General features: G+C 36.4%; 1 protein-coding gene across 1 annotated transcript in view; it reads right to left on the bottom strand.

The window, feature by feature from the left end:
* Nucleotides 1–471: 471 nt before the first annotated feature.
* LOC139741114 (uncharacterized) overlaps nt 472–26,017 on the bottom strand; it is an 87,811-nt gene continuing 62,265 nt past the window's right edge. Inside the window, exons 3-7 of the mRNA XM_071651703.1 lie at nt 12,357–12,429; nt 9,582–9,830; nt 7,904–8,137; nt 2,968–3,231; nt 472–937 (exon numbers count right to left, since the gene is read on the bottom strand). Coding sequence (XP_071507804.1) covers nt 780–937; nt 2,968–3,231; nt 7,904–8,126 — 645 coding nt within the window. The 5' untranslated portion in view covers nt 8,127–8,137; nt 9,582–9,830; nt 12,357–12,429 and the 3' untranslated portion in view covers nt 472–779. The remainder of the gene's footprint in view (nt 938–2,967; nt 3,232–7,903; nt 8,138–9,581; nt 9,831–12,356; nt 12,430–26,017) is intronic.

Below are 26,017 nucleotides of genomic sequence, written 5' to 3'. Positions count from 1 at the left end.
GGCTCACACCTGTAAATAAAATGGACTGTCCCAGACCCCTTCACAAATTCGTACCAAAGATACCAAAATAAATGAAGAAAAAAATAATTAAAAATTAATGATGTACTTTGGCAAAAAAACTGAATAGCTGTAGATATTGAGTATGAATTCCTCTACAAACTGCATTTTGGTTAGAAGATGAAGGCTTTTCTGATGAAATTTGAGAGGACTATATTTCATTGGGTACGTGTACGGAAAATAGGTGATTTTTTGAGTGACAAGAACTCGTAGTCTGGCTTTGCGGACCCCTGGACAGAATTAGAGCAGAACAACCCACCCTGAAAATCTGATGGATGAAAGGTAATATCTCACTTATTCAGGTTAGTGAAGATGAAACACCTCATTTCTCCCAGCTATTTTACAGAATTTTTTGAAATTTGAATTTTAACACTCGTCTCTATGGGGACTTATTTACCCGTGTGAGCCCCATATGTCGCTTCCCTCTTCAATTCTCCTCTTTCCAAGCTCTTCTTCTGCCAAACAACGATCCGGTTAAGGACTACATGCACATGGTGTCACCGCAAATCTTTCTCCCTCGAATAGAAGCTATTTATGTTCGTTCATAAATCACTGTGGGTGCATGTCTATACATTAATCAAAATGAAACATTTGACCGAGCATAGGACCTAATTCCCGTTTAAAGTGTTTTTATTACTGTCACAGGAGGCCTGGGTCTGTAGTCTGCCTTGAATGTCCCTATAAAGCTATGAAACAGTAAAATATCATGCACTTTCTGTGTGTTACCCTGTCTTTTCTTCAACTTCAAGAAAGTTTGGATCACTGCTCGCAGTCACAAAGAGTTCGTCTTGATTCATGTTGTCAAGGAGAATGTAGCCGATTTTATCTTTAACGCTGTAGAAGAGTCTCCGAAGTGAAGCGGTCAGTGCGATCGAAAACACTGAAAAATCAATTGGACATAGAGAGAAGTCTTGGTCATAACCAAATACAAAATTGCAAACAATAATGGCAGTTGATGATAGATGGTACCAGTTAAGTAATGATACATGTAGTAGCAATAATTATAGTAATGATAGCCATGATAATGATAATCATGATAATAATGATAATCACAATAATTATAGTCATGATAATAGCCGTGATAATGATAATAATGATAATCACAATAATTATAGTAATGATAATAAGCCATGATAATGATAATAATGATAATCACAATAATTGTAGTAATGATAGTAGTCATGATAATGATAATAATGAAATCACAATAATTATAGTAATGATAATAGCCATAATAATGATAATAATGATAATAATGATAATCACAATGATTATATACAGTGATAGTTATAATACTCCTTTAATAGCGTAATCACATCATATGTGCGTGTGCGTATGTGTGTGAGAGCGAGAGAGCCACAGAATTGATTTGATTGGATTTAATTTCCTTTTTAATACTCTCTGTATGTCATTTTCTTTACAAGAACATCAATTCTCTGTAATTTCATTGAGATTGTACAAAAAATATCAGTAATATGACTATTCTCAACAATTATCGTTATGATATCATAGTATCTGCAATGTGATACGCACATGAGTTATGTCTTTGCTTGCAGAGCGATTGCTAAGAATAATCATAAAGCTTTACTGTTTGGCTGCTTATAAATGAATAACATGAACAATGATGAACACAATGAAAAAAACAACAACAAGGGTGTCTAACACGATGCTCGTGGATTAAGGGCTACATAAGGTAAGAGAGATAGAGAGAGCCGGGGGAGGGGGGTGGGGGGATGATAAAAACCTAGTCTTGCAATGCCAGATCAACATACATGTACATACATACATACACAAGTACATACTCATAGGCTACAGTGATGCATTCACGTAATATACAGTGCTCCTATAATAGTCATGTAAAAGTTGCAATGAAGTCACATTAAAAACATTGAAAATTGAAATTCTTTTATCATAATAAGGGGACTTAACATGGAAGCATGAAATCAACTGTTCTTCATTATCATCGGTGTAACTGCCATATCCAATTGCCATAGTTGCGTTGTATATAATTATTTTAATTTTGAATCTAACTTCTGTACGAGCTGACATTTTCGCGGTGGTTTCAATTTCGCGAATCACCTTTGAACCACGAAAATAACAACGCGCGACTATGTTCAGTTAGACTCTCGCAACCGCGAACTTAACAACACGCGAAAATGTCCTCCAAGTAGCAATTCGCGAAAATATCTGTAAGCGAAAATTTCAGCTCGTACAGTTTGTTCCATGTGTCTTGATGTATTGCAGTGTATACATGACATTTGTTTTTGTTTGACCTCTATGTTTTTTTTTTTTTTTGGCATTTTACTGTTATTCAGGAATGTATGTGGAACCCCTATGGAAACCAGCTCTGCTGATCAAGATGTTCCACCCTATGACATTAAGTGTATGAAGTGACAATAAATTCGATTCGATTCAAAGATAGAAAAAGAAGGGGGGAGTAGCAATCATCATAAGAAGCATACAATTTCATAGGATGAATTAGCTCTAAGGGCGTAGAGGAGCATGCTTTCCCGGCACAACATGAATAATGAACAACAGAGTAAGAATGAATAAAGTAAGATCAGAGGTGGGCAGTATACAGCAGGTGCATCCGAAAGAGGGAGGGGCGGGGGAGGGGAAAAGAAAGAATGTGTCCGAAGACACGTCAAACTAAAACGGCCTTGAGATTGCAAAAGTGTCTACGTCAAATCCATTTCCAGTAAACACGGTAAATCGAGTTTGAAGTTTCGCAAATCTACAGCTCTTTTTCTGTTTTCGTTCAACACTCAATTATCTTACATATGCCATCAAAATTAAGGGTATTAAGACTATACGCTTAGGATAGAATCAATAAGGGTAGATAGGTAGAAGAGAAGGGGGTTTGACGAGGGTTAAAAAAGAAGATAGAAATGATGATAAAATGCCACCTACAATCGAATCCATGATATTTAAAGACCACTTCGGCACGGCTGTTGACGGCAGGAGAACGCATAATCGAGCTAGAGCTGCCCACGTCTTTAAAGTTTACAATCCAGTACAGGGTTTGGCCTTCAGCATCGAACGTTAGATCCCAGATCCAGTTTGAGTCGGATGAGTTCAAGTGAAAGAACTCTGTGAACTCCATTGTGCTGGTACTTGCACTCCAAATGGCCCGTTTGTCGGTGACAAAAATTGTTCCATTTCCCGTCTTAAAATCTAATGCATCGGGGAACAGGACCGAATAACAGAAACTTCACCACAAAGTACCTCCGATCTTCAACAGTCAAAGGAATGACATTGTTGACATTGTTGTTTCAAATGTGTTACTCTCGTCCAGCAGTAAAGTTCTAAAAACAGCATTTCTTTGTCTTCATATCAGATTCATTTTCATCCATTTCAAATATAACGTCCTATACTTCTTACAACCACGTTGATAAATCTGCCGTTGTCATTTGGAGTAATTTTTAGGTCGGTTCTTTTTTCCTTTTTTGCTTTTGATAAACTACAATGAATACCAAGACTATACTGTCCTTCAATAGATAATCAATTCAATTTTTCAACTCAATTGAATTTATTTCACATCTCTTTAAAAATGCACAAACATAGGCATATATTATGTATAATATATGTACAGAACATAACACTGAAATATACACATAACAAAACACAAGCAGTTCAAGGACAGTAAACAATAGTAAAATATAAACACAATAAAAACAGTAAGAACTGCAGCAGAAGTGAGTTAATGACAAACGCCGCTGGCCGGTCAAAGGTCAAACCCTTGACGGACTGCATTTTACAAGTTTGCTTGTTAACAATTGTGTTTTTTAAGTTACAGAAAATGAGCGAAGACAAGGACAAAGACAGTCAGGTGACTTGAAAATTCAAAAAAAAAAATAGGAAGAGAGCTCTGACAAGGCAAGAATAAGAAAAAAGAATCACTGACAAAGATTTACTGGTAATAAACTCAGAAAACAAATACCAACAAACTCAAGAGCTACAACAACATCGACAAACAACACATGAACGAACGAACGACAGGCAATCAATGAAATTCATATTTATCACATATATAATCTCACAGTATATTGCATATTTTTCTTTCTGTGATAAATAGAATTTATGCTTCCTTTTAAAATCACTTAGATATTAATCATATATTTCAAGGATATATTTTATGCTTTTCACTATAGAGGGAGATAATCAAATCACAATGAGAATAAACTTTTAGGCAATTTATGTATCCTTTTAAAGGTATAATAGTACAGTTTCGGTTGAGACCTATTAATTTCAGATTTCTAACAGTTTTTTTGGTGAGATAATGAGAGACTTTTTATGAAATATGAAAGAACATGTAATTTCAAAGGTCTTGTTTACCTTTTGGGAACAGTCATTTTGAAAAAAAAAAAGTTTCAAGATATAACATTTAATGGAAATGTGTAGGTCTGTGTACAACAAAACATCCTATCATATAAAATTTTCGCGATAAAACCTGATAATATAAGGAGATATCTCTATTTTTCTCAATAAGACGTAACTGTAGACGGTTTGGTCTGGAAGAATTTTCGCGATAAAACCTGATAATATAAGGAGATATCTCTATTTTTCTCAATAAGACGTAACTGTAGACGGTTTGGTCTGGAAGAATTTTTACTATAACTATTTTTCACATTTTGTGTATTTAACAATAATTAACATCGATTTTACCGATTCAGATTTTAAAGTGCTTGTTTCTATCCCTATTTTAAAGCACTAACGCAGGGTTTTTGTTTCATCTGCAATTTAATGGTAAATTATGCCTTTAAGAGTAATTCAGGGTTTATTATCAGCGATCCTGATGAAAGGTGGGACCCACCTTTTATTACCTTTGCTTTGTTTTACTGAGTACTTGTTTTTGGATGCCTCAGCCATACCCAAACCGATTTTCATCAAATAAATTTTAAATTCCTCTTATAGAATGGTATCATCTGTATTATTTCATAAGTGGTTTCCTCGTATCTCGAAAAAAAGTTAAAAGCCAAATTCTCATCTCCACCAATACTAAACTATACCCCTTTAAAGACGTGTTACACACACACACACACACACACACACACACACACACACACACACACAAATATATCCTGTTTCATTCACCAGCCTATACGGCGTAGAAGTTTAATGACATCATGCAGTTACATTGATTATTCAAAGTGGTAGAAACTTAATAAACAAATATTTAGAGCCTAAACTTCTCACTCTATTTCTACCACCCCGACTGCCACTACTAGTATCACAAAAGTCCTATTGACACAAATATGCCCAAACCTAGCTTTATTTTACTCCTTCAGTGACTGGAAATAACAGGTGCTATTATCAAAACTTAGACCTGTTGTGGGTCCATGACTAACACACTAACACCACTATTGCAACTATACTACCACATCAACTACAAGTCTACTACTACTACTACTACTACTACTACTATTGCTACTATATCATCACTTCTACTGCCCTTCCTGGAAAGAACGCAGTATCCCACAATGTGTTCTCCGTGAGTTCACATAATCGGTCATGTGAAAACGCTCCAACAGTGTTGACGATTTCACATTACAGTGTTGTGGATTTTCGCAGAGAGTTCACATGTTCTGCTTTACAGTGAGTTGATGATTCACGATGTGTTCACAATGCTAAAACGCTCAAATTTAACAATGTGAAGAGATTTCACACTGTGTACAATGGGTACACATTGTGTTTCACAATGTGTTTCACACTGTGGGACACTGCCATTCTTTCCAGCAGGGATAACTGCCTCCATTTGTAACAAAGTTATTCCTTCTCCTTCGTCTTATACAAAACATTGTTGTTACTGCTACTTCTCTGCCCTACTCTGGCAAAAGGAAGCAAGTGACATCGAGTACAAATGCTACAAATGAAGGAAATATGTTTTTGGGTAGACCCTTCAACATGGAAATTTGTGAAGAGAAATAATGTCGGTATTCGTGCAAGTCATAATGGTGATGCATTTATGACAATGCAAAAAATTGATATTCCCATATAAACTCATTATTATGTAACTTGCTTCCTTTTGCCAAAGTATTTTAGATTTGTAGCAAACATAAAAAAAATGGCAAAAGGAAGCAAGTGACAATGATATCATAAGGATGTCACTTGCTTCCTTTTGCCGAAGTATTTTAGATTGTGTGCAAATATAAATAATTCGGCAAATGGAAGCAAGTGACAATAATATCATATGAGGTTGTAACTTGCTTCCTTTTACCAATTTGAGTATTTCAGATCTTTAGCAAACATGAAAAATCTGGCAAAAGGAAGCAAGTGACAACCATAAAGGGCTGTGAGTTGGCTCTGTCGGTAGCGCGTCTGCCTCATGATCACGCGGCCCGGGTTCGAACCCGAGTCTGGACTGAGCAATGTTGTGTGTAAGCATACCGTCCCCTCTAGTAGAAGGGCAAAACACTGTCCCTCGATCGGATAGGACATAAAGTGAAGGTCCCGTGTATGAGAGAGTAACAACTCATGCACGTCAAAGATCCCGCTTCATTCATTTGTCGCAAAGAGCAGGGTGTTTTAACCGGTGATGTGGTTCCACCTCACATCCAACTGGACCCCATGGAAGACCAGCTTAACGTAGCTGAATATGGGCTGTCCAGCCATCTTCTCAGATGGAAATGAACAAACATATCATGAGAATGTTACTTGCTTCCTTTTGCTAAAGTATTATATATTTGTAGCACACATAACAAAATTGGCAAAAGGAAGCAAGTGACAATCACATCATAAGGATGTTACTTTTGCCAAAGTATTTCAGATTGTGTGTAAATATAAATGATTTGGCAAAGGGCAGCAAGTGGCAATCATATCAAGAGGTTGTATTTTGCTTCCTTTTGCTATTTTTTTTTTTCATGCAATTTTGTGCACTTGCTCCCTTTTGCCACCCGAATATCTCAGAAATGGGCTAAAATTGTAACTTTTTGATTTTTCAGTTAAAGGGGATAGCTAGTATCTGATCAGTGAGAATCAGTGGGAATGCTGGGGTATGATTGTTCCAATCCTTGTGGGATTCATTTACGAGTACATTATATATTGTTGTGTGAAAATTATTTGCTTCAGAATGGTTTCATATTCAAGTAATGTGCAGTTTAATGTTTCCAGGTTAGCATGCCTGTACAGTGACGGGGCATTAAACTGCACATTACTTGGATATGAGACCGTTCGGAAACAAACAATTTTCACACAACAATATATATATATATATATATATATATATATATATATATATATATATATAATGTACTCTTAAAATGAATCCCACAAGAATTGGAAAAAAAACATCCCCCAACATTCCCACTGATTCCCACTGATCAGTTACTAGCCATCCCCTTTAAATAGAGCGTGCCTCAAATATGCCAAATCAATAAAATGTCAATATCAATAAAAAAAAATGTCACTTGCTTCCTTTTGCCAAAGTAGGCAGTTCTGCTACTGTTGTAACCACAGCAATGCAGTTCCATTGGCTACTGCTAACTGAACTATGTGTGTACTAAGACAAGTGAGTGCTCCCTTTGACAGTATGAAATCCCTGGGCCCGAATTCACGAAGGTAGTATAATCTTTGTCCATGGTTTTAACCATGGACAAAGACCCTATAGTTTGTATGGGGCGCCAGTTGTCGCTTGGCCTATTTCGTTTACAAAATCAGTCATTTCGTCGACGAAATTAATGTTAATATTTCGTAACGAAATGAACATTTTATTGAAGTAGTGGTCATTTCATAACAAAGATAGGTCTTGCGACACTTGGCGCCCTATACAAAACTACGGCCTTTGACAACGGTTTAAACCATGGACAAAGATTGTACCACCTTCGTGAATTCAGGCCAAGAGTTTTACCCGATGGTGTGATGTCTGGTGATAGTGCGATGGTCGTGTCTGCTCGTTCTATGTCTCCCATTGTTGTCCACATGTCCTCATCTGTGGGAAGAGGAGTGTCTCCCTCCCAATGTGGTATGGTTTCTGTTTCGGCGCTTTGCTCCTCGGTCAGAGTCCCCGATGGCTTTAAAGTCGATGTAGACGTACTTGACGTCGTCGATGCAGTCAATGACGTCGGCGACATGCTGACGGATTCTGCTGATGAAGGATTACCAACATTTGATTGTAGGTAGACACAGGATTTTCTTTCTTTTTCTGTTTTTCTTAAGGGAGGAGGGGGGTATACAACTTCGACAAACGTAGCTGAACTTTCTACAGAAATGAAGAAAAAGAAAAACCCGGCTAGAACAAAATATGCGATATCTGTCACCAATCTTTCTATCTACAATATGTTTATTCTATGCCATGAATATACCTGGTAACTATTATGCATAATATATTCGTTCCTTTGAAATGACGCAAGGTCTTTGATTAACGATGTGACGAAGTCCTTCAAAGTTCTCTGAGTGGTACCAACATGCTATAGGCCTGTCATCTCACTTCGTTCACCTATTAGCAGTGAAAATCAACACAGAGTATTCTTCTAGACAAACATTTCGACACTTAGCTTATTCCTGACAGTGTTCGTACCCTATACTGGAAAATGTTTTGAAAATGAAGATATTTTGCGTTTCCCCGCCCTAGCCTGCTTGACGTACATCGCCGGAACAACCTGTGCAAGGTGCAGGCCCATTCTGGTACCACAACTTGGGTGTACATCTATACGCCAATTATGACACTTTCTAGAAGTAATGTACAGAGGGCATTACATCTAGAAAAGACATGGGTAGATTACGTTAAACACGCGCATCAACACACACAGCACATTTTGCTCGTAATCTCACAAACACGCTAGAAACTCTCACTCCTACATTATATGCATATCTTTATCTTGGAAGGAAAATATGAAATCAGTTCCATACCAAGTGGGGTAAAATATACATGAAGAAAATGAAGCAGTAGTAGACGCAGAAGAAAGCTTAGATGATACTTTAACTTTAAGACGCCAAGATTTGATCAACATCTCAGAATGGAACATTTTGCTCTTGTTTGCAATTACCACGAGTTGATTTGTCGTTATTAATAATAATGATAATAATAATAATAATAATAATAATAATGATAATAATAATAATGATAATAATAAAGTACATTTCTAATGCGCCGTATATCTATCATTACTGATACCCTTGGCACTGACACTCTTGACATGAATCATGTTCCAACCACAAATTGAAATCTGCAAAAGCTTTTCTCCATTTACAAGACGCCAGTAAGTCATGAATGCACAGACATATCTCAAAGACCATGCAGCATACGTTGACGTTAGCTGGGGTTCATAAAATCAGGTGCACGTCACGAGACCGACACCCACAAGTCATATACAGCCCACGAGTTATACGGCACATGAGTTCGGCACTATGCAAACAAGGCCCTCGAGATCGACACATTAAGCCCCGTGTTGTGTTTGTCGATCTCTTGGGTTGTTTTCACCTATTGTCTGATTGTGTCGAACTCGTGGGCTGTGTGACTCGTGGGAGTCGGTCTCGTGGGATGACCGAGCAAAGTTTTGCCTGGTAACCTCCAAACCACGAGTTACCTTGTATGCGGCAAGTGCGGATATCAAGAGGAACCTTCAGGCGGCTTTCCCTCCTGCACGGTGTACGTGTTCGGCGAGCTGCGGAGACCAGATCCAAAACTGCCTTCCCCTCGTTTCCCAAAGTGCTTTGATCCCCGCGACATGGCCTTATGATGGATCTACAACCATTGTAGGTCCGTAGTGTTTTAGATGGCGCTGCATAGTTATAGCACTTCGTGGGTTTTTCCCCTCTTGAACCAGAAGGTGATGCTGATTTGAGAGTAAATTAATCATCACAGACAGTATGACTGACGGTGTCTCACGGTGTCACAAATTTCAAAATAAAGTTTATATTGCTGTCGCAGTTTTGACGGTTAATTTATAGAATTTTCGTTTCGTTCATTAATATTTTGAGTGATTTGCAAATTATGCAAATAAAGATTTAAAGGAATGGTACAGTATTGGTGGAGATGAAAATTAGGCTTTTAACTTTTTGCAAGATACCAATGAAACACATAGTACAGAGTATACCATTCTAAGAGGATGAAAATCGGGTTTGGAATGACTGAAACATCCAAAAACAAAGTAAAACAAAGCGATGTTAGAATCGCTCTTTTTTGGATATCTCAGCCATTTCAAAACCAATTTTCATCAAATAAACGTTGAATTCCTCATAGAATTACATGATTTTTCATATTTCATAAGATGTTTCTCATTATCTTACAAAAAAATGTTAGAAACCTGAAATTAGGTCTCAACCAAAACTATACAATCCCTTTAACTCATGTAAATCATATTACACATGTATTGTATAGTTGATGAAAATGTTGATAATTGTGGAAAGCACTAAATAATGGTATTTTGCACGATGTTAATAAAACTACAGAAAATTGACCAGTTATTCATAACCTTATTTCCAATTCAAATCTTTTGAACATGTTGTCCGAGCATCAGTGATGTCTCTTGTTTCTCTAATTGTAGTTAAATATGATTATACATTGTACAGCGTGTCCCAGAAAAAACGAAACCGAGTTTCATTGCAATTCTTTGCCATCATAATTACATAATTATTTGTTTTATAAGTTGTACATGGATTGAAAGACGCACTTCTCTTCTTTCATTTGATGCACAACTAATTGTTCAAAATTCGTGCATGACTGAGTTAGAACAATAGACAGTAGTGCTACTAAATTTTCATTTGCACGAGCAAATGTCGACTTTGAATGAGTTTTTCAGACTTTTTCAGCAATCTTTTGCAAAAAATAAAATCATATCTTTAATATCCATTCTTTTTCCTTTCATATGATATCCCATGCGTCAAAAATGATCAACGCCTGCTCGAGAAAACTGAATTTGAAAATATGCTTCCATTTTACCCAGATGGATAGATAAGGAGCCAGTTAGCTTTCCCGACATGCCCAACTTGTCAGATAACAATGGCCTTCATCTATACTTCAATGAATTGACACAAACATGAAGGGAGGGGGTAAAAGAAATTGTTACTGACGGTTCGGTTGTGAATAGGGTCTTAGATTAGCGCATAATCATGAGGTTGCCTGACCATGCAGCTAACTACAGAGCAAAGGGTGTTCATCAGCGGAATGTTTGGGAAGGTGGGGTGAGAGAAACGGACCGAAAAAAATTTCCGAGCCCCCCCCCCCCCCCCCCCCCCCGAAAAAAAAGACGACTTTCTGCCCTGCGCTTGCACCTTTGAAATGTTAGAAGCGCAAGTTCAGTGATAAATAAAGTGATGTACCCTCTCTTTCTACTTCACCTCCCCCTTCAAAAACTTCAAAACCCTGTCAGTGATGAATGACTAACCACGCGTGAGGGAAATGTAGAGAGGAATGAAAACAGTGAAATAAGTTTTAGGTATCAATCATCAAAATGTGCATGTATCATTGTTGTAATTTTGATTTCCCATAGCCATTGGACTGCGTGCAGCCTGAGCATACTCACGATATTAGTCTTCAATAATTTTGGTTATGTCTCATAGCTTATTATAGATAAATGACAACAAAGGGCTTTCCGTCTCATACAGCATTCTCTGTAAATACCCCCCCCCCCCCCCCCCCCGCCGAACAACATTCACTGTAGCACTGCGGTTGTTTTGCGTGAATTCAATGGTGCAGATGAGCCCATTGTCAAATGCTAAGTCGGGAGAGTTGAATGCTTGTTTTTCGACTATCCGTAGAATCGGTAGAAATGAAGCATGTCTTCATGCAAATTTTTCTGAAGCATGCGTTATTCATATTTGACGTGTTAGGTCTCATATGAAAGAAGAAAATATGAATATTTTTCTAATGAACTTTGTTTTTCGAAAACGTAACGTTTTAAGTCTGAAAAATTCACTTAAAGTCACAATTTGCGCGTGCAAATAAAAATTTGGTAGCACCACTGTTCATTGTTCTAACTCAGTCATGCATGAACAATGAACCTTAAGTTGTACATCAAATGAAAGAAGAAAAGTTTATCTTTCTATTGATGTATATCTCATAAAGAAAATGTTGGATTTCAATAGTAAAAAGTTGCATGGAAACCCGTTTTCGTTTTTTCTGGGACACGCTGATATTACAGTACGTGAAATATGTAGGAAATTCCCCTTCAACAGTCTCACGTAACCATGGAAACACCATCGCTTTGCTCAACATTACTAACAATTATTCCAAACTAATCAAGACAGATCTTCTTCAAGCTAAATCTTCAATCTCACATGCAGTCAGTCTTATAAATTACAAGAAAACAATCTATATACAGGCCTACAAGAAAGATTGCGTGTATAAACGTACTACATACCATGAATATTATGTATCACCAGCAAGGCGACCAGGAAAAGTACCAGTGGCAACACTGCTTTCTTGTTTGTTTCCTGTGTTTTAAACGGACAAAGTGAAAATCGTTGAGAATTTAGATGTAAGAAGCGAAAAGTGAGAATCAATAAAAAGAAAGAAAGAAACAAACAAGCACTAAACGAATCTTCGAAAGTGTGATGGTTAATTGCATAGCAGTGAATGTCTTGTTATTGACGTCTGTTTTCTTTTTCTTTATTTTTCTCTCTTCCTTTCTCATTTATTGCCTACAAGTACTGGTTCATGAGGACAGGAAGTCTTTAAAAAATCTCTTTTCTTTCCTTTCTTTTTTTTTGGGGGGGGGGGGGGGTGTTAAAATAATCATCATCTTAACAAAATTAATCAAAAAAAAAAAAACAGTCATGAAATCTAAGCCCGGAACAATTGAGGGGGTCGGTGCAATATAGTGCTAACCCACACAATAGTCATTTTGAGATATTCGCTGTTGAATGTTTGTAACGTCCGTACATTGTACATTAATGAAACATGAATGCATACATTTTTTTAACCATCTTATTGGTAATATGTTCAGACGATATTTTCACGGAGGTTAGAATAGAATTAGGATCAGTATGAAAATGCATGTAACTAAATTTTGACAAAAGTGCGGGTTAGCACTATATTTCACTGACCCCCTCAACTTGAAACTGTGTGAACGTGACAGCGTAAAAAAAAAATAATAATAGACGCATTATTGCATATGCGATATGGTAAATTGAAGTGCCAGCATTACAACCATATGCTGTGCGTATATTTTTATACCATCAGACAGGTATTCCACTCAAACACTGTACTTGTTCATTGAGACATTCATATTTTGTTGTTGTTGAATTCAATTCAATTTAATTTATATCATAAAGCAATACAACCAATATCCTATGTGCAATGATTTAATGACGAGGACACCACGAAAAAAGCCAGTGGCTTGAAATTTGTGATTACCTTTACAGAGGTGCATGAAAAATATATATACATAAATTGGCATGAAGGTATACATACGCAATGCTATATACATAAAGTAGCAATGAATACCAGATACACATAGAAACAGAACAAATATGAATACAGCACAAAACAGAAAGTCTTTAGTATACACTGCTCCAAAACCGTGATGGAATCATGATTACTATAGGTTTTCCCGGCCAATTTCACACTTTTTTCAGTCCAATTCCTAATTGCTGCATTTAATCTAGCACAATTTAGCCTAGACGGCATGTTCGGTATTTCAATTTTAAAATCTTTTCATTCCAATTCATTTTGGAGCATTCAAATTACCTTTTACATCATTCGAATCAGCACTTTTACAGTTCAAATTCGTAGGACAAGCACCATTTCGCAAATCGTTCATTCAATTTAGCACGATATAGTCACGTGATCACGTATACACTGCGCTCTTTCATTCGAATTCATTCTTGGGCATCCAATTTCGCATTTACTGCAGTCAATTTAGCAGACACGTTTATGCTGTTATTCTGATATCACCTTTGCAACGGTACTTTCAAAATATGTGAAAGTTTTTATAATGTTCGATAGCATTATTTCATTCACAGATACATTGATCTTAAGTTTGTTTTGTCAATAATTGGGAGAAGGGGGTTTCCTTTCATCTGCATGTTTCATTATTTTCATGTTTAGTGGGTGGTAGATTGCGTTAATTATCATTAGGAATAAATAAAAGTTCTTGGATCAGCTCTAGCCATCAATTTGTCAAGGTTATTACCCTCAAATGCTTAAATGATTTTTTCCCTGTCTTCTTGAGAGATACGCCTGTATCTATCTCGTGCTGCCATGCCTGGACATAAAAAAGTGAAGTGAATCTATGGTACTGGTGCAAGCATGGCATGTATAGTTCTGATAACATGTATGAAAGACCAACAAACAGAACAACAAACTTGAGTTATTTAGGGTCAAAGATACATTTACTATGCTTAACAGTGTATATGTGGATGAAACAAAAATTCACATCTAAATACATATAAATCACGGTTCTCACCTTTTCAAAATAGAAATAACATTACGCCAATTTGAATGAACATGTTTGGAATTTGACTGCCCATACGCGAAATGGAATGACTGAAATACCATTTTCCGCCAGTGCTGGCCAATTTGAATGCCCGTTTTACGAATTCGAAAGGCACATGTGCGAATTTCATTGACCGAAATGCTAAATTGAACCAACAAGTTGCAATTTTGAATGACAGAACGTGCAGCTTGACGAGGATTTTCGCTAAATGAATGAACCTTTTATTAAATGGACTGACAAAAGTGCGAAATTGGCCGGGAAAACCTATAATAAGATTCAAAAACATGTTGTTTCATATTTTAACTTAAAAAGATTTAAACTCATTATACGTTTGAGATAAGATTCAAATGAATTCCATGCTTTTAAAACTTTATTAGGTAAGACAAAACAAGGGCGTTATATAACATTTTACTGTATAACATAACTGGGGTTTTCCTGGGGTATCACACGAAGCTCATACAATGATCATCCCATAAATGGATGCACTAATCTTCCCATGAATGTGATAGATGTGATTTCTCCAAACCGATTTTTTTGGTCTATAATTACCCCCAAGGAAAATTGATGAAATGAACTCTGGAAATAACATCACCATCTGCATTATAACTCGTATAGCATACTAGTATTATTATATATAAGTTTTCCCATCCATTTTCGAACTTCTGTGATTCAATTTCAAAGATTTATTATTCAATTTCGTTCCGAGAAGCACGTGGAACGCAAATCCTAACTTCAATTTCGTCAATCGTCAGTACTTGTAGGCGTTTTCACATCAGCCCGATGTTTCGAAACAGCGCGTTATTTTCTGACTTGGGAAATTAACCCGATAACGAAATAGCGCGCTATTTGATAATGTGAACACAAATTAGCGCGCTAATTGTATCCCTCTCATCAGGCGTTTTCACATCAGCCCGATGTTTCGAAATAGCGCGCTATTTTTCTGACTTGGGAAATAGAAAAATATCTCGAGCTTAGATTTTTATCGGGCTGATGTAAAAACGCCTATCGAAAAAATTTCTCGAGTCCAACACGAAAAATTTCTGAAATAGCGGGATAGTAGCGCGCTATTTGTTAAAAAAAAAAACGACTCGAGAAATTAGCGCGATGCATCCCATCATGCCTAGCGTGTGTGACCCGATCGATCGAGGCAAACTGCACACAAATCCTGAGGAATTTTTGAGAGGGCACACACATTACTGATTCTGTTTGCACATACTCAGCTGTCGAATTAGGTCAAAAAAAAATCGGGCTAATTCTCTTCGGGCTGATGTGAATAAGAAATGAAATAGCGCTCTAATTCGCAATTGCGAAAAATATCTCGAGCTTGGATTTTTATCGGGCTGATGTGAAAACGCCTAATGTGAACACAAATTAGCGCGCTAATTGTATTGCTCTGGTCGAAAAAATTTCTCGAGTCCGACTTGGGAAATTTCTGAAATAGCGGGATAATTGGCGAACTAGCGCGCTATTTGATAATGTGAAAACGCCTCGAGAAATTAGCGCGATGACGGATGACGGATGACGGATCCCAGAATGTGAAGATCAAATTCGTTTTCGTTCACACAATTTCATGAATTTTTCATTCAAATTAGCCAGATGTTGTTGTATGCGAGACGGTATACGTCTGTTTGTATCAGTGTGTACTCGGATTGCTTGTGTGTGTGTGTGTGTGTGTGTGTCTGTATCTGTGTTTCTGTGTGTGTGTTGGGGGGGGGGGGACACTTGCGTGTATGTTAACTCCTGAATGTATAAAATGTGAACGGTTACAGAAAAAAAAAATACATGAATCACTGGGAAATCACAGATATGAGACGAATATGAATGAAAATTTAACGAAAATGATTGACAAAAGACGAAATCGATCCTGTTGTTTTGAGTGCTGCGTGTGAGACTGACGATTTTGAACTGCTATTGACGAAAATGAATGCCAAATAACTAAATTGAATGGACTTTATTTGAAAATGAACGACGAAAGACGAATTTGAAAGTAAGATTGGCCATTCCCGACATCCCGCGACGATATTGAAGTAAAAATTTGTAAAAATGAATGAAAAAAGTTTGAAAATGAGTGGAAAAACCTACACTATGTCACAAATAATTCTGGAGGGCTGAAGTACCATACATTTTGTTTAGTTGCATTCATTTGTAATCTGCTTTTGCAATTCGTTGTTTGTCTTTTTTTTTCGGTCAATTTTAATTTTGTCAGAATAAGAAGCTGAGAAGTTTACGTCGTCCGTATATTATAACAAAACGAAGTAGATTATCTGTATTGATGATGTCATTCACGAATACGAAAACGAAAAACAAAAGCGTTCCCAATATGCTTCACTGCAAAAACATCGATGTTATATTTAACACCATAGGTGTTAAATCTAACACCGATCAAGCTTCAATAGAGGACCACACCCACAGGTGTAGAAAAATGAATTGTAACGGTGTTAAAAAGTGTTCACCTGGCACTTCGTTGTGTTAATTTGACACTGTGGCTGGTGATATTTTTGACACTGCACTAGAGTTAATTCAATAATGACACCGCATGGTGTTGATTTGATATTGGTGGTGTTAATTTCAATGGTATAACACCCGTCCAGCTTCAATAGGAGACCACACCACCTGGTGCTACTGTGGTGTGAATGTGTTTACACATTTTTTCAAAAATCAAGTACTTTATCGGAAAATTCTTTATCGTCTTGTTGAAGTTCAAAATTATCAAGAAGTGCAGTACCGAGTAACTAAGAAACTATTCAAAAAACAATTTTATATTTTAAAATGACACCCGGAGGTGTTAATCTAACACCATGAATGAGCACCGGAAATCTAACACCAGCTCGGTGTTTCATATTTAACACCGGACTTTTTCCTGTGTTCCTTGTGGTATATACCTCACACGTTCATATGGGTAACTGGTAAAAACATCTGAGTTTGTGCCCTTAAATCTAGTGTATTGACTTCGACCACTGAAATAGCTTTCTCACCAGTTAAAGAGGAAATTCACCCCAAAAATAAATACATTTCAAAAGAAAGAGACAAATGAAGAGTTTGTTCCCCCAAACCGATAAGTCCATATTTGCCAAATGGAGATATTTGCGATTAAAGGTCAAGAAAAATAAAGAGAATAATAAAAAATGTTTTGCTTCTTTTGACCATAACTTCAAAAATGTACCTTTATATGTAGTGACCAATATATAATTTAAAAGGTATTATTTTGTACTTTATGACAGAGACCATACTTCAAAATCTTCAAAAATGGACTTATCGGTTTTTCCAAACAAACTCTTCAAATATTCCCTACAGAATGACAAAAGAATACAAGAATGACAAAGATCGGATAAGAATATGGAAGATATGACATTTTGAAATTTCGGGGTTTCTTTCGGAAAACATTTCTTGACCAGTACTTATAAATATCCAAATGAGCGAGTTGATGATGTCATTCTCTCGCAACAGTTACCTTCCATGTGTGTTTTGTAAAAGATTCGGAAGATTGATTTTTTTTTTTTTTTTTTTTTTTTAGGCTGATATCATTAAAAGCATATTATCATCACCAAGCTATATCGGAGTTTATAGAACAGCTGTTTTCTTTTTACTTTGGACGATTTTAAGGCAAGTTTTACATTATTTTATACAGCTGAAATATGAGATTTTTGTCATTTCTGTATATGAAATTAATAAGAAATGATTGTGAGAGCGTGACATTGTCAAATTGCCTTTATTGAGTTTGAATAACGTTTTGTTTTAGATGAAATTTGTTGAAAAAAAAAATTAATCTTGTTATCAATCCTCAGAAGAGCCCTAACAGGAGGAGATTCAAATATTTTTGACACTCTGCGACCTTGATGTTTTGAGAGGATGTGGTTCAACTGTAAAATTGTATCAGAACTATACTCTCAGTTTTCATATAATCCACATAACTAACCAGTTTGATGTCTCTTTCTCAACACAAGGGTCAGAAATTAAATAATCATGTGAGCTCTGACGATACCCAAATATTATGATATCTCAAATCATATTGCATTACATTGTGGAACATGCACGGAGAATATACGTCAAATTATTGAACAGACAAAGAGAGAGAGAGAGAGAGGGGGGGCGGGCTTATCACGATGTTTACTATATTTTACCAAAATAAGCAAGACATAGAAAAGCTCACCATGCTGCAGAAGCTAGAAATCAGGCTTGTCCACAACAGTCACGACTGAGTAATGAATTTTCATGGAACTCTGAGAATTAAAATCAATCTTGGCCTCTGGATCCTATATGACGCACTCAGCGCGTATATCTTCAATACGTCCTCCGAGCGACAGTGTATCTGAACTGCTTCAGTCTGGGCCAAAGATTGAATAGTAGTTTATGCTTTCCCTGATCTTGGCGTTACGTTGGTTTGCGACTGGAGCAATGAGGTGTATCTTCGACAGAATTCGTGCTAACCTACCTTATGTTTTTGCTGATTAGATGGATACGTAACGACAAATACTGTAGTGTATAGGTTGGTGTCTCAGTTGTAATATTTATTCAGTCAAAAATGATGAAGCAGATCCTGATCAAACGATTGGTTGAGAGCAAACACGTGACCATCCATTCTTTTTTTTTTCTTCTTTTTTATTGCCTAACTCGTGATTTGGCCTATAAGCACTCACAAGCACTTTCACGTCGCTATGGTGACTTGACGAGATTTCATCGTTCCATTTTCTTGCGATGCTCAAGGATGATTCATAAAAAAGACAATGATCTACTTCATTATTTCATAAAACGGATAATGCACGTCATTTTGCCCAGGCATTACTATAATTACTCAAACTCGGTACCTTAGAAACAGTCAAAATGCCCTCGACTTTCGCCTCCTGCTTATTAGATTGTTCCAAAGGTACTTTATTTAGGTAAGTCTCATACTATTGCCTCACTAATGTGTTATTCTATATATTGTCCAAATTGAAGGGCATGCATGAAATTACTCTCCTGTTTACGTTTGTTCCCCCTCCTTTTTTTTTGACATAATACAGGGAGCTCATGGGAAATTTTGCTGTTTATTTCCTTCTTCTTTTTTTTTTTTTTTGGAGGGGAGGTAGTTCTGACTGTATGAGTCAGTGTCTTATTATTTAACTTTATAGACGAGCGATTTTTTTTTTTATTCCTTTTACTCTCATGAGCATTTGCAGTCCGCAAAATCGCAATCACAAAATTCACAAATTTATCAAAAACAATTTAATGTTGGTATTTTCATTTGAAGAGGTGGCTTTTAACCCAGATAATAATGATGATAAGATGGCACAGATAATAAGGAAGGAGAATTATTACAGTGCAGGTATAACGAGGTTCGAACGAACAGGCTGGCCACCTGAGTATGTAAATCAGCTGGTTCCATGTGAATCATTATGATAAAGGTACGAGGAAAGAGTATGTGCATGCGTTGCCTCGTATTATGATTGTTATTGTTGTTTTGAGTGGTGTCATGATGACCTATGACCTTTGACTAAGGATGAACTTGAGCGTGTTGGAGTAATTGCAAAGGAGAACAGCGATGTTGGTGAAATCATAAAGAAATAGATTCGAACTTTCACTTTATGATTGCAAACTGCACAGTGCGCATGAGAAGGGAAGGGTGCTGAGGCTAACGTTTTGAACGTCAATTTTGTTTTGATGTTGTTGTTGGTATTGTCTGTTTGTTTTTAAATCAGGGGTGGTAGAAAATAATGTTACCAGTTTCGCATTCTGTATACCGGATCAGATTGTTGCACCGTGATACACCTGCACTTTGTAGCTGATCATGATTGCAATATGTCATAAATATTAGCTGTCTCTGATGCGGTGTATAAATGTACCATGTTCACTACCTCAAACACGAAGCATTATTGGGTAGTCATGACAACGAAGGCTAATGGAGTATTTTTGACATGTAACGATTAGGCAAACTTTATATACACCTGCACATAATTTTTGTACTCACTCACTTACAAACCATCGCACTCACCTACCCACCAACACGCTTAATGGTAATGCTGAAAATTTGTATTAATTTTGCAATGCTTTAAAAGCTAGGGAGCTCCAAGGTCAAGTTCAAAATCCATTTACATGCGTTCAGTCCCTGAATAAGTTATGTTTCCTGCCCAAGTTAATTCTATTGATCCAGCATGCACTTATTGATCATAGCAACAAAAAAAAAAAGTTTTTGGCTTTAAGAATGCAATTCACGTGTGGATTGATTTATTTCTACGTTTCTTCTTGAGCAATTAAGGCTATACGAAGACTATTTTTACATCTGCGAGATTAGTAAGCAGAATTTAATCGCAAAACGAGTCATCTCTATTCTTGCCTATTTGAGATATTTACGATTAAACTTGCCAAAAAACAAGGAAAATTATCAGAAAACAGGATACATGTAATCATAACTTTAAGAATATTCCTTACATATATAAATATATATATATATATATATATATATATATATATATATATACACGGCCTATTTATACACATATATTGGAACAAGTGAGGCATCATTCGAAAGGTTATCTTATGGTGGACATCATGCCTTAAACTGATTACAACATCATACGATGAAAATATTATCATGCTTTGAAGAAAAGATTTCAGTAAGACAAAGATTGAATGATTTTGAAGAAGATCTAAACATATAAAACGCCATTTATGATATATATTTCTTTTTTAGATTTTCTCAAGATTTATTTTTGTAAATTAGATTTACTTCCAATATTTTTTTAAAGTAAGATGCGTGACATAATATCTCCCAGACGAGGAGTGGCTATCGGATAGATAAGAAGATTTTTTTTCTTTATTATTATATCATTATGCAGCTATTTCCGAAATCGCTACATTTGTATTTTGTATTACGGAGGTGCATTCTGCGCATATTCTTTTAGATTTTTTTTTTCATGTTTAGAAGATTACAAAGGAACAAGATATTCGTTGCAGGTTTGATACACATTGTAGAGTGATAAACGTAATGCGACAGTTGTCACAATAAATACACATGACTGACAAGCCTATCTATTCATCTTCTAACAAGTGCAGGCTTATATGATTTTATTGCCTAATATTTACTTGTCTGACATCAATTGAAAGAGTATAGCACCTAAAGACAAGTACGGTTGGCAATGAAAATCACATACCAAAACATGATTATGCAGGACATATAATTATTTAAAAAATACAGCTCTTATCAAGTTTCGAAGTCTCCTCAAAGTTTCAGTTGATAAAATGTCTGATATGTATAGTGTACTATACTTCTCCAGCAAAATTGAAATAGAACATTTCTTACTACGATGATACAAAACAGAGTATTATACATGTTTTCTTATCCCCCACTTTTTATTTTTTAAGTCCCTTAAAAGTTGGAATTAAAACAATAATTGATAATAATTTAATAATCTGTAACGTTATTACTAAACTTGTTCATCAAACCATTGCTGTTAATATTCCCATCACTGCATTTATTGATAAACTGATGAACTAACTTCCTCTGCACAGAATAATAGAGCTATTACTCATGCAGATACAAGATAACTGGACTGCTACCTAAATCTCCGAGAACTTTCTGGAAAGACAGATGCTGAATAGCTGTTATAGATTCAGGAAGAAAATGATTGACTGAAAGCAACTTTGTTTAAACAAATTTTATTTCTATTCGTTTCTATCTAGGCCCTATTTCCATTCATTCGACCAAGTACTATTTTCAATTTCATTTGAAGAGTTTGTTCGCAAAAACCGATAAGTCCATATTTGCCAAATGGAGATATTAGCGATTTAAGGTCAAGAAAAATAAAGAAAATAATAAGAAAAATTTTGCTTCTTTTGACCATAACTTCAAAAATGTACCTTTTAGTGACCAATATATCGTTTAGAATGTATTATTTTGTACTTTAAGACAGAGACCGTGTAATTACATCAAAATCTTCAAAAGTGGACTTATCGGTTTTTGCGAACAAACTCTTCATTTCCTGCCACCTATAATAAAAAAAAAAAGAAGCATGCAATTTACACCACCAAAAGAAATCATGCAAATTCAAAGAAAAAGAAACCCCCCCCCCCCTCCCCTCCGGGCTAAATACTGGTAATACATTGTAGTGATAAGGTTAGAGTAAAGATTAAATTTAAGGTTAGGTATATGGTTAGAGTTTTGGTTAGGGTGAGGATTAGGTTAAGGATTAGGATAAGGGTTTGGGTCAGGGAAAGGGTTCCGGGTAATTGCGCAGGGGGTAAATGCTCTGATACGTTTCTTGAATTTGCAGTTTAGGGAAGTATGAGTTTATTTTCTTAATGACAAATAGAGTGTAGATTAGACAAGTGTTAGTGTCCTCTAAAATTTGATTTTGTAGACTTGACTGACTTAAAATAACTTTATAAGACCTGACAATTCACAGATTTAACGATTTTCATTCAATAACAGACTATCAAACTGAATAGTAGGTGTGGGTGTATAGATGTACATGTAGTTTATTTCCCTTATCTTTTTGAGCTGCATGCGATATCTTTGATAACGTTTTGGCGTGATGAAAGTCCTCTTATCAACAGTGTGTCCACCCATGTATAGGGTTTGTGTCGACAGAGGGCGCTAAGCATCACTGTGGTTCAGAGCCTGTGGTAGGAGCGAAACCACAGAACTCTCACCAACCCATTACGAAATCTTTCTTAAATCCTAGCGGTAAGACCCACTCAACTGTGCAACATTTCCTCCTAGAATGTCCGGGTTACAAAGAATACAGAAATCAGTTGCAAAATTATCTTGGAGTATGTAATCTTAGTATAAGCAATATTGAATCATCAACAACAAAAGTATATTATTTGTTTTGTTAGATGCACTGGTAAATATTGGATATTATAGTTTGTATTGATATGTTAGCATAAGTTGTTTATGGAATAGTATGTATAATGATAAAAGTGCCCGGTGTGTATGCTTCAAAACCAAAATCTGTTTTAGGTTGATATCAAATTGTTTTAACCAACCACAAAAATTAAGTTATTTATGCAGAAATATATTCGCCGGGAGCTGTTGCGCAAGGACACAGACTAAAGAGCGCCATCAAACGACTTCAACCAGCAGTGACGACGTGACACACACTAATGGACTCGACAAGCCAACCCATACAACCCCAGCCTCAGCCCAGTCAGCCACTGTACAAGCACAAAACAACAACAACAACAACAACAACAACAACAACAACAACAACAACAACAACAACAACAGCAACAACAACAGCAACAACACTCACTGTGTGAGCACACATCGACCAGGGAGGTGGTTCCACTGCATCGACCCACACCTCCAAATCATTATTGTTCTTACATACAGTACTGTCACTGAGTACTGTAATATAGGGCTCACACCCGTAAATACAATGGAATATCCCAGACCCCTTCACAAATTCGTACCAAAGATACCAAAATAAATGAAGAAAAGAATTAATTAAAAATCAATAATGTAGTTTGGCAAAAAAACTGAATAGCTGCAGATATTGAGTATGAATTCCTCTACAAACTGCATTTTGGTTGGAAGATGAAAGCTTTTCTGATGGAATTTGAGGGGACTATATTTCATTAGGTACGTGTACGGAAAATAGGTGATTTTTTGAGTGACAAGAACTCGTAGTCTGGCTTTACGGACCCCTGGACAGAATTTGGGCTGAAGAATCCACCCTGAAAATTTGATGGATGAAAGGGTATATCTCACTTATCCAGGTTAGTGAAGCTGAAACACCTCATTTCTCCCAGCTATTTTACAGAATTTTTTTTAAATTTGATCTTTAACACACATCCTGTACGGGGAAATATTTTTGGGTGTGAGCCCTATAGAGGATGCATGCAATGCACACAAGTCTATGGGAAGTATTCATCCCATACAAGCTCTGATGGTTTATGTTGATCTATTGTGTCAGATCTCTTCCTCCCTCCCCCTTCTCCTTCTTACCCCCCCCCCCCTCTACCCCTCTCCTCTACCCCCCCCCCCCCCCCCAACTCTGCTTGGCTACATTTCTTATTATGTTGTTGTGGTACTAAATCTTTGTACATTAGCAGTCATCAGTATCACACAACTTTGAATGACCGTGTTATTTTAATGTATTTCTTTGTTTTGGCTACCACTGAAACAGGTCAAAATTCATAAAGTTAGTCTGTTTGACAAAACAAAGTCTTTTAAAGTACTTTGTAGGCAATAAGGTGATGATGACACCCCCATAATCAAGGATTACTGCCTGCATCTATGTATTCATCTTATGAAGAACTGATCAACACTGCAAGATTTATTTTTTTTTTAAACCCCAAAGGGCATGATTTTCAAAAGTGTCCCTTTGAGAAGCTTTACAACCCTTGAATGTGTAATTTCCCATATGATGTAGGGGCAAATATCATCAAAAATACATTTATGATGTTAAAAAGTCAAATGAGAAATATGACCTCCACTATAGAGGATGCATGAAATGCACACAAATCTATGGGAAGTATTCATCCCATACAAGCTCTGCTGGTTTATGTTGATCTATTGTGTCAGATCTCTTCCTCCCTCCCCTCCCCTTCTCCTTCCTACCCACCCCCTCTACCCCTCTCCTCTACCCCCCCCCCCCCCCCCACTCTGCTTGGCTACAATTTGTTTTCTTATTATGTTGTTGTGGTACTAAATCTTTGTACATTAGCAGTCATCAGTATCACACAACTTTGAATGACTGTGTTATTTTAATGTATTTCTTTGTTTTGGCTACCACTGAAACAGGTCAAAATTCATAAAGTTAGTCTGTTTGACAAAACAAAGTCTTTTAAAGTACTTTGTAGGCAATAAGGTGATGATGACACCCCCATAATCAAGGATTACTGCCTGCATCTATGTATTCATCTTATGAAGAACTGATCAACACTGCAAGATTTATTTTTTTTTAAACCCCAAAGGGCATGATTTTCAAAAGTGTCCCTTTGAGAAGCTTTACAACCCTTGAATGTGTAATTTCCCATATGATGTAGGGGCAAATATCATCAAAAATACATTTATGATGTTAAAAAGTCAAATGAGAAATATGACCTCCACTATAGAGGATGCATGAAATGCACACAAATCTATGGGAAGTATTCATCCCATACAAGCTCTGCTGGTTTATGTTGATCTATTGTGTCAGATCTCTTCCTCCCTCCCCTCCCCTTCTCCTTCCTACCCACCCCCTCTACCCCTCTCCTCTACCCCCCCCCCCCCCCACTCTGCTTGGCTACAATTTGTTTTCTTATTATGTTGTTGTGGTACTAAATCTTTGTACATTAGCAGTCATCAGTATCACACAACTTTGAATGACTGTGTTATTTTAATGTATTTCTTTGTTTTGGCTACCACTGAAACAGGTCAAAATTCATAAAGTTAGTCTGTTTGACAAAACAAAGTCTTTTAAAGTACTTTGTAGGCAATAAGGTGATGATGACACCCCCATAATCAAGGATTACTGCCTGCATCTATGTATTCATCTTATGAAGAACTGATCAACACTGCAAGATTTATTTTTTTTTAAACCCCAAAGGGCATGATTTTCAAAAATGTCCCTTTGAGAAGCTTTATAACCCTTGAATGTGTAATTTCCCATATGATGTAGGGCAAA

The sequence above is a fragment of the Diadema antillarum genome, unplaced genomic scaffold (assembly GCF_040938485.1).
Source record: "Diadema antillarum isolate AM-2024a unplaced genomic scaffold, OU_Dant_1.0 seq00000905_RagTag, whole genome shotgun sequence".
In the NCBI taxonomy this organism is placed as follows: Eukaryota; Metazoa; Echinodermata; class Echinoidea; order Diadematoida; family Diadematidae; genus Diadema; species Diadema antillarum.
This window is presented reverse-complemented; position numbering and strand designations above follow the sequence as displayed.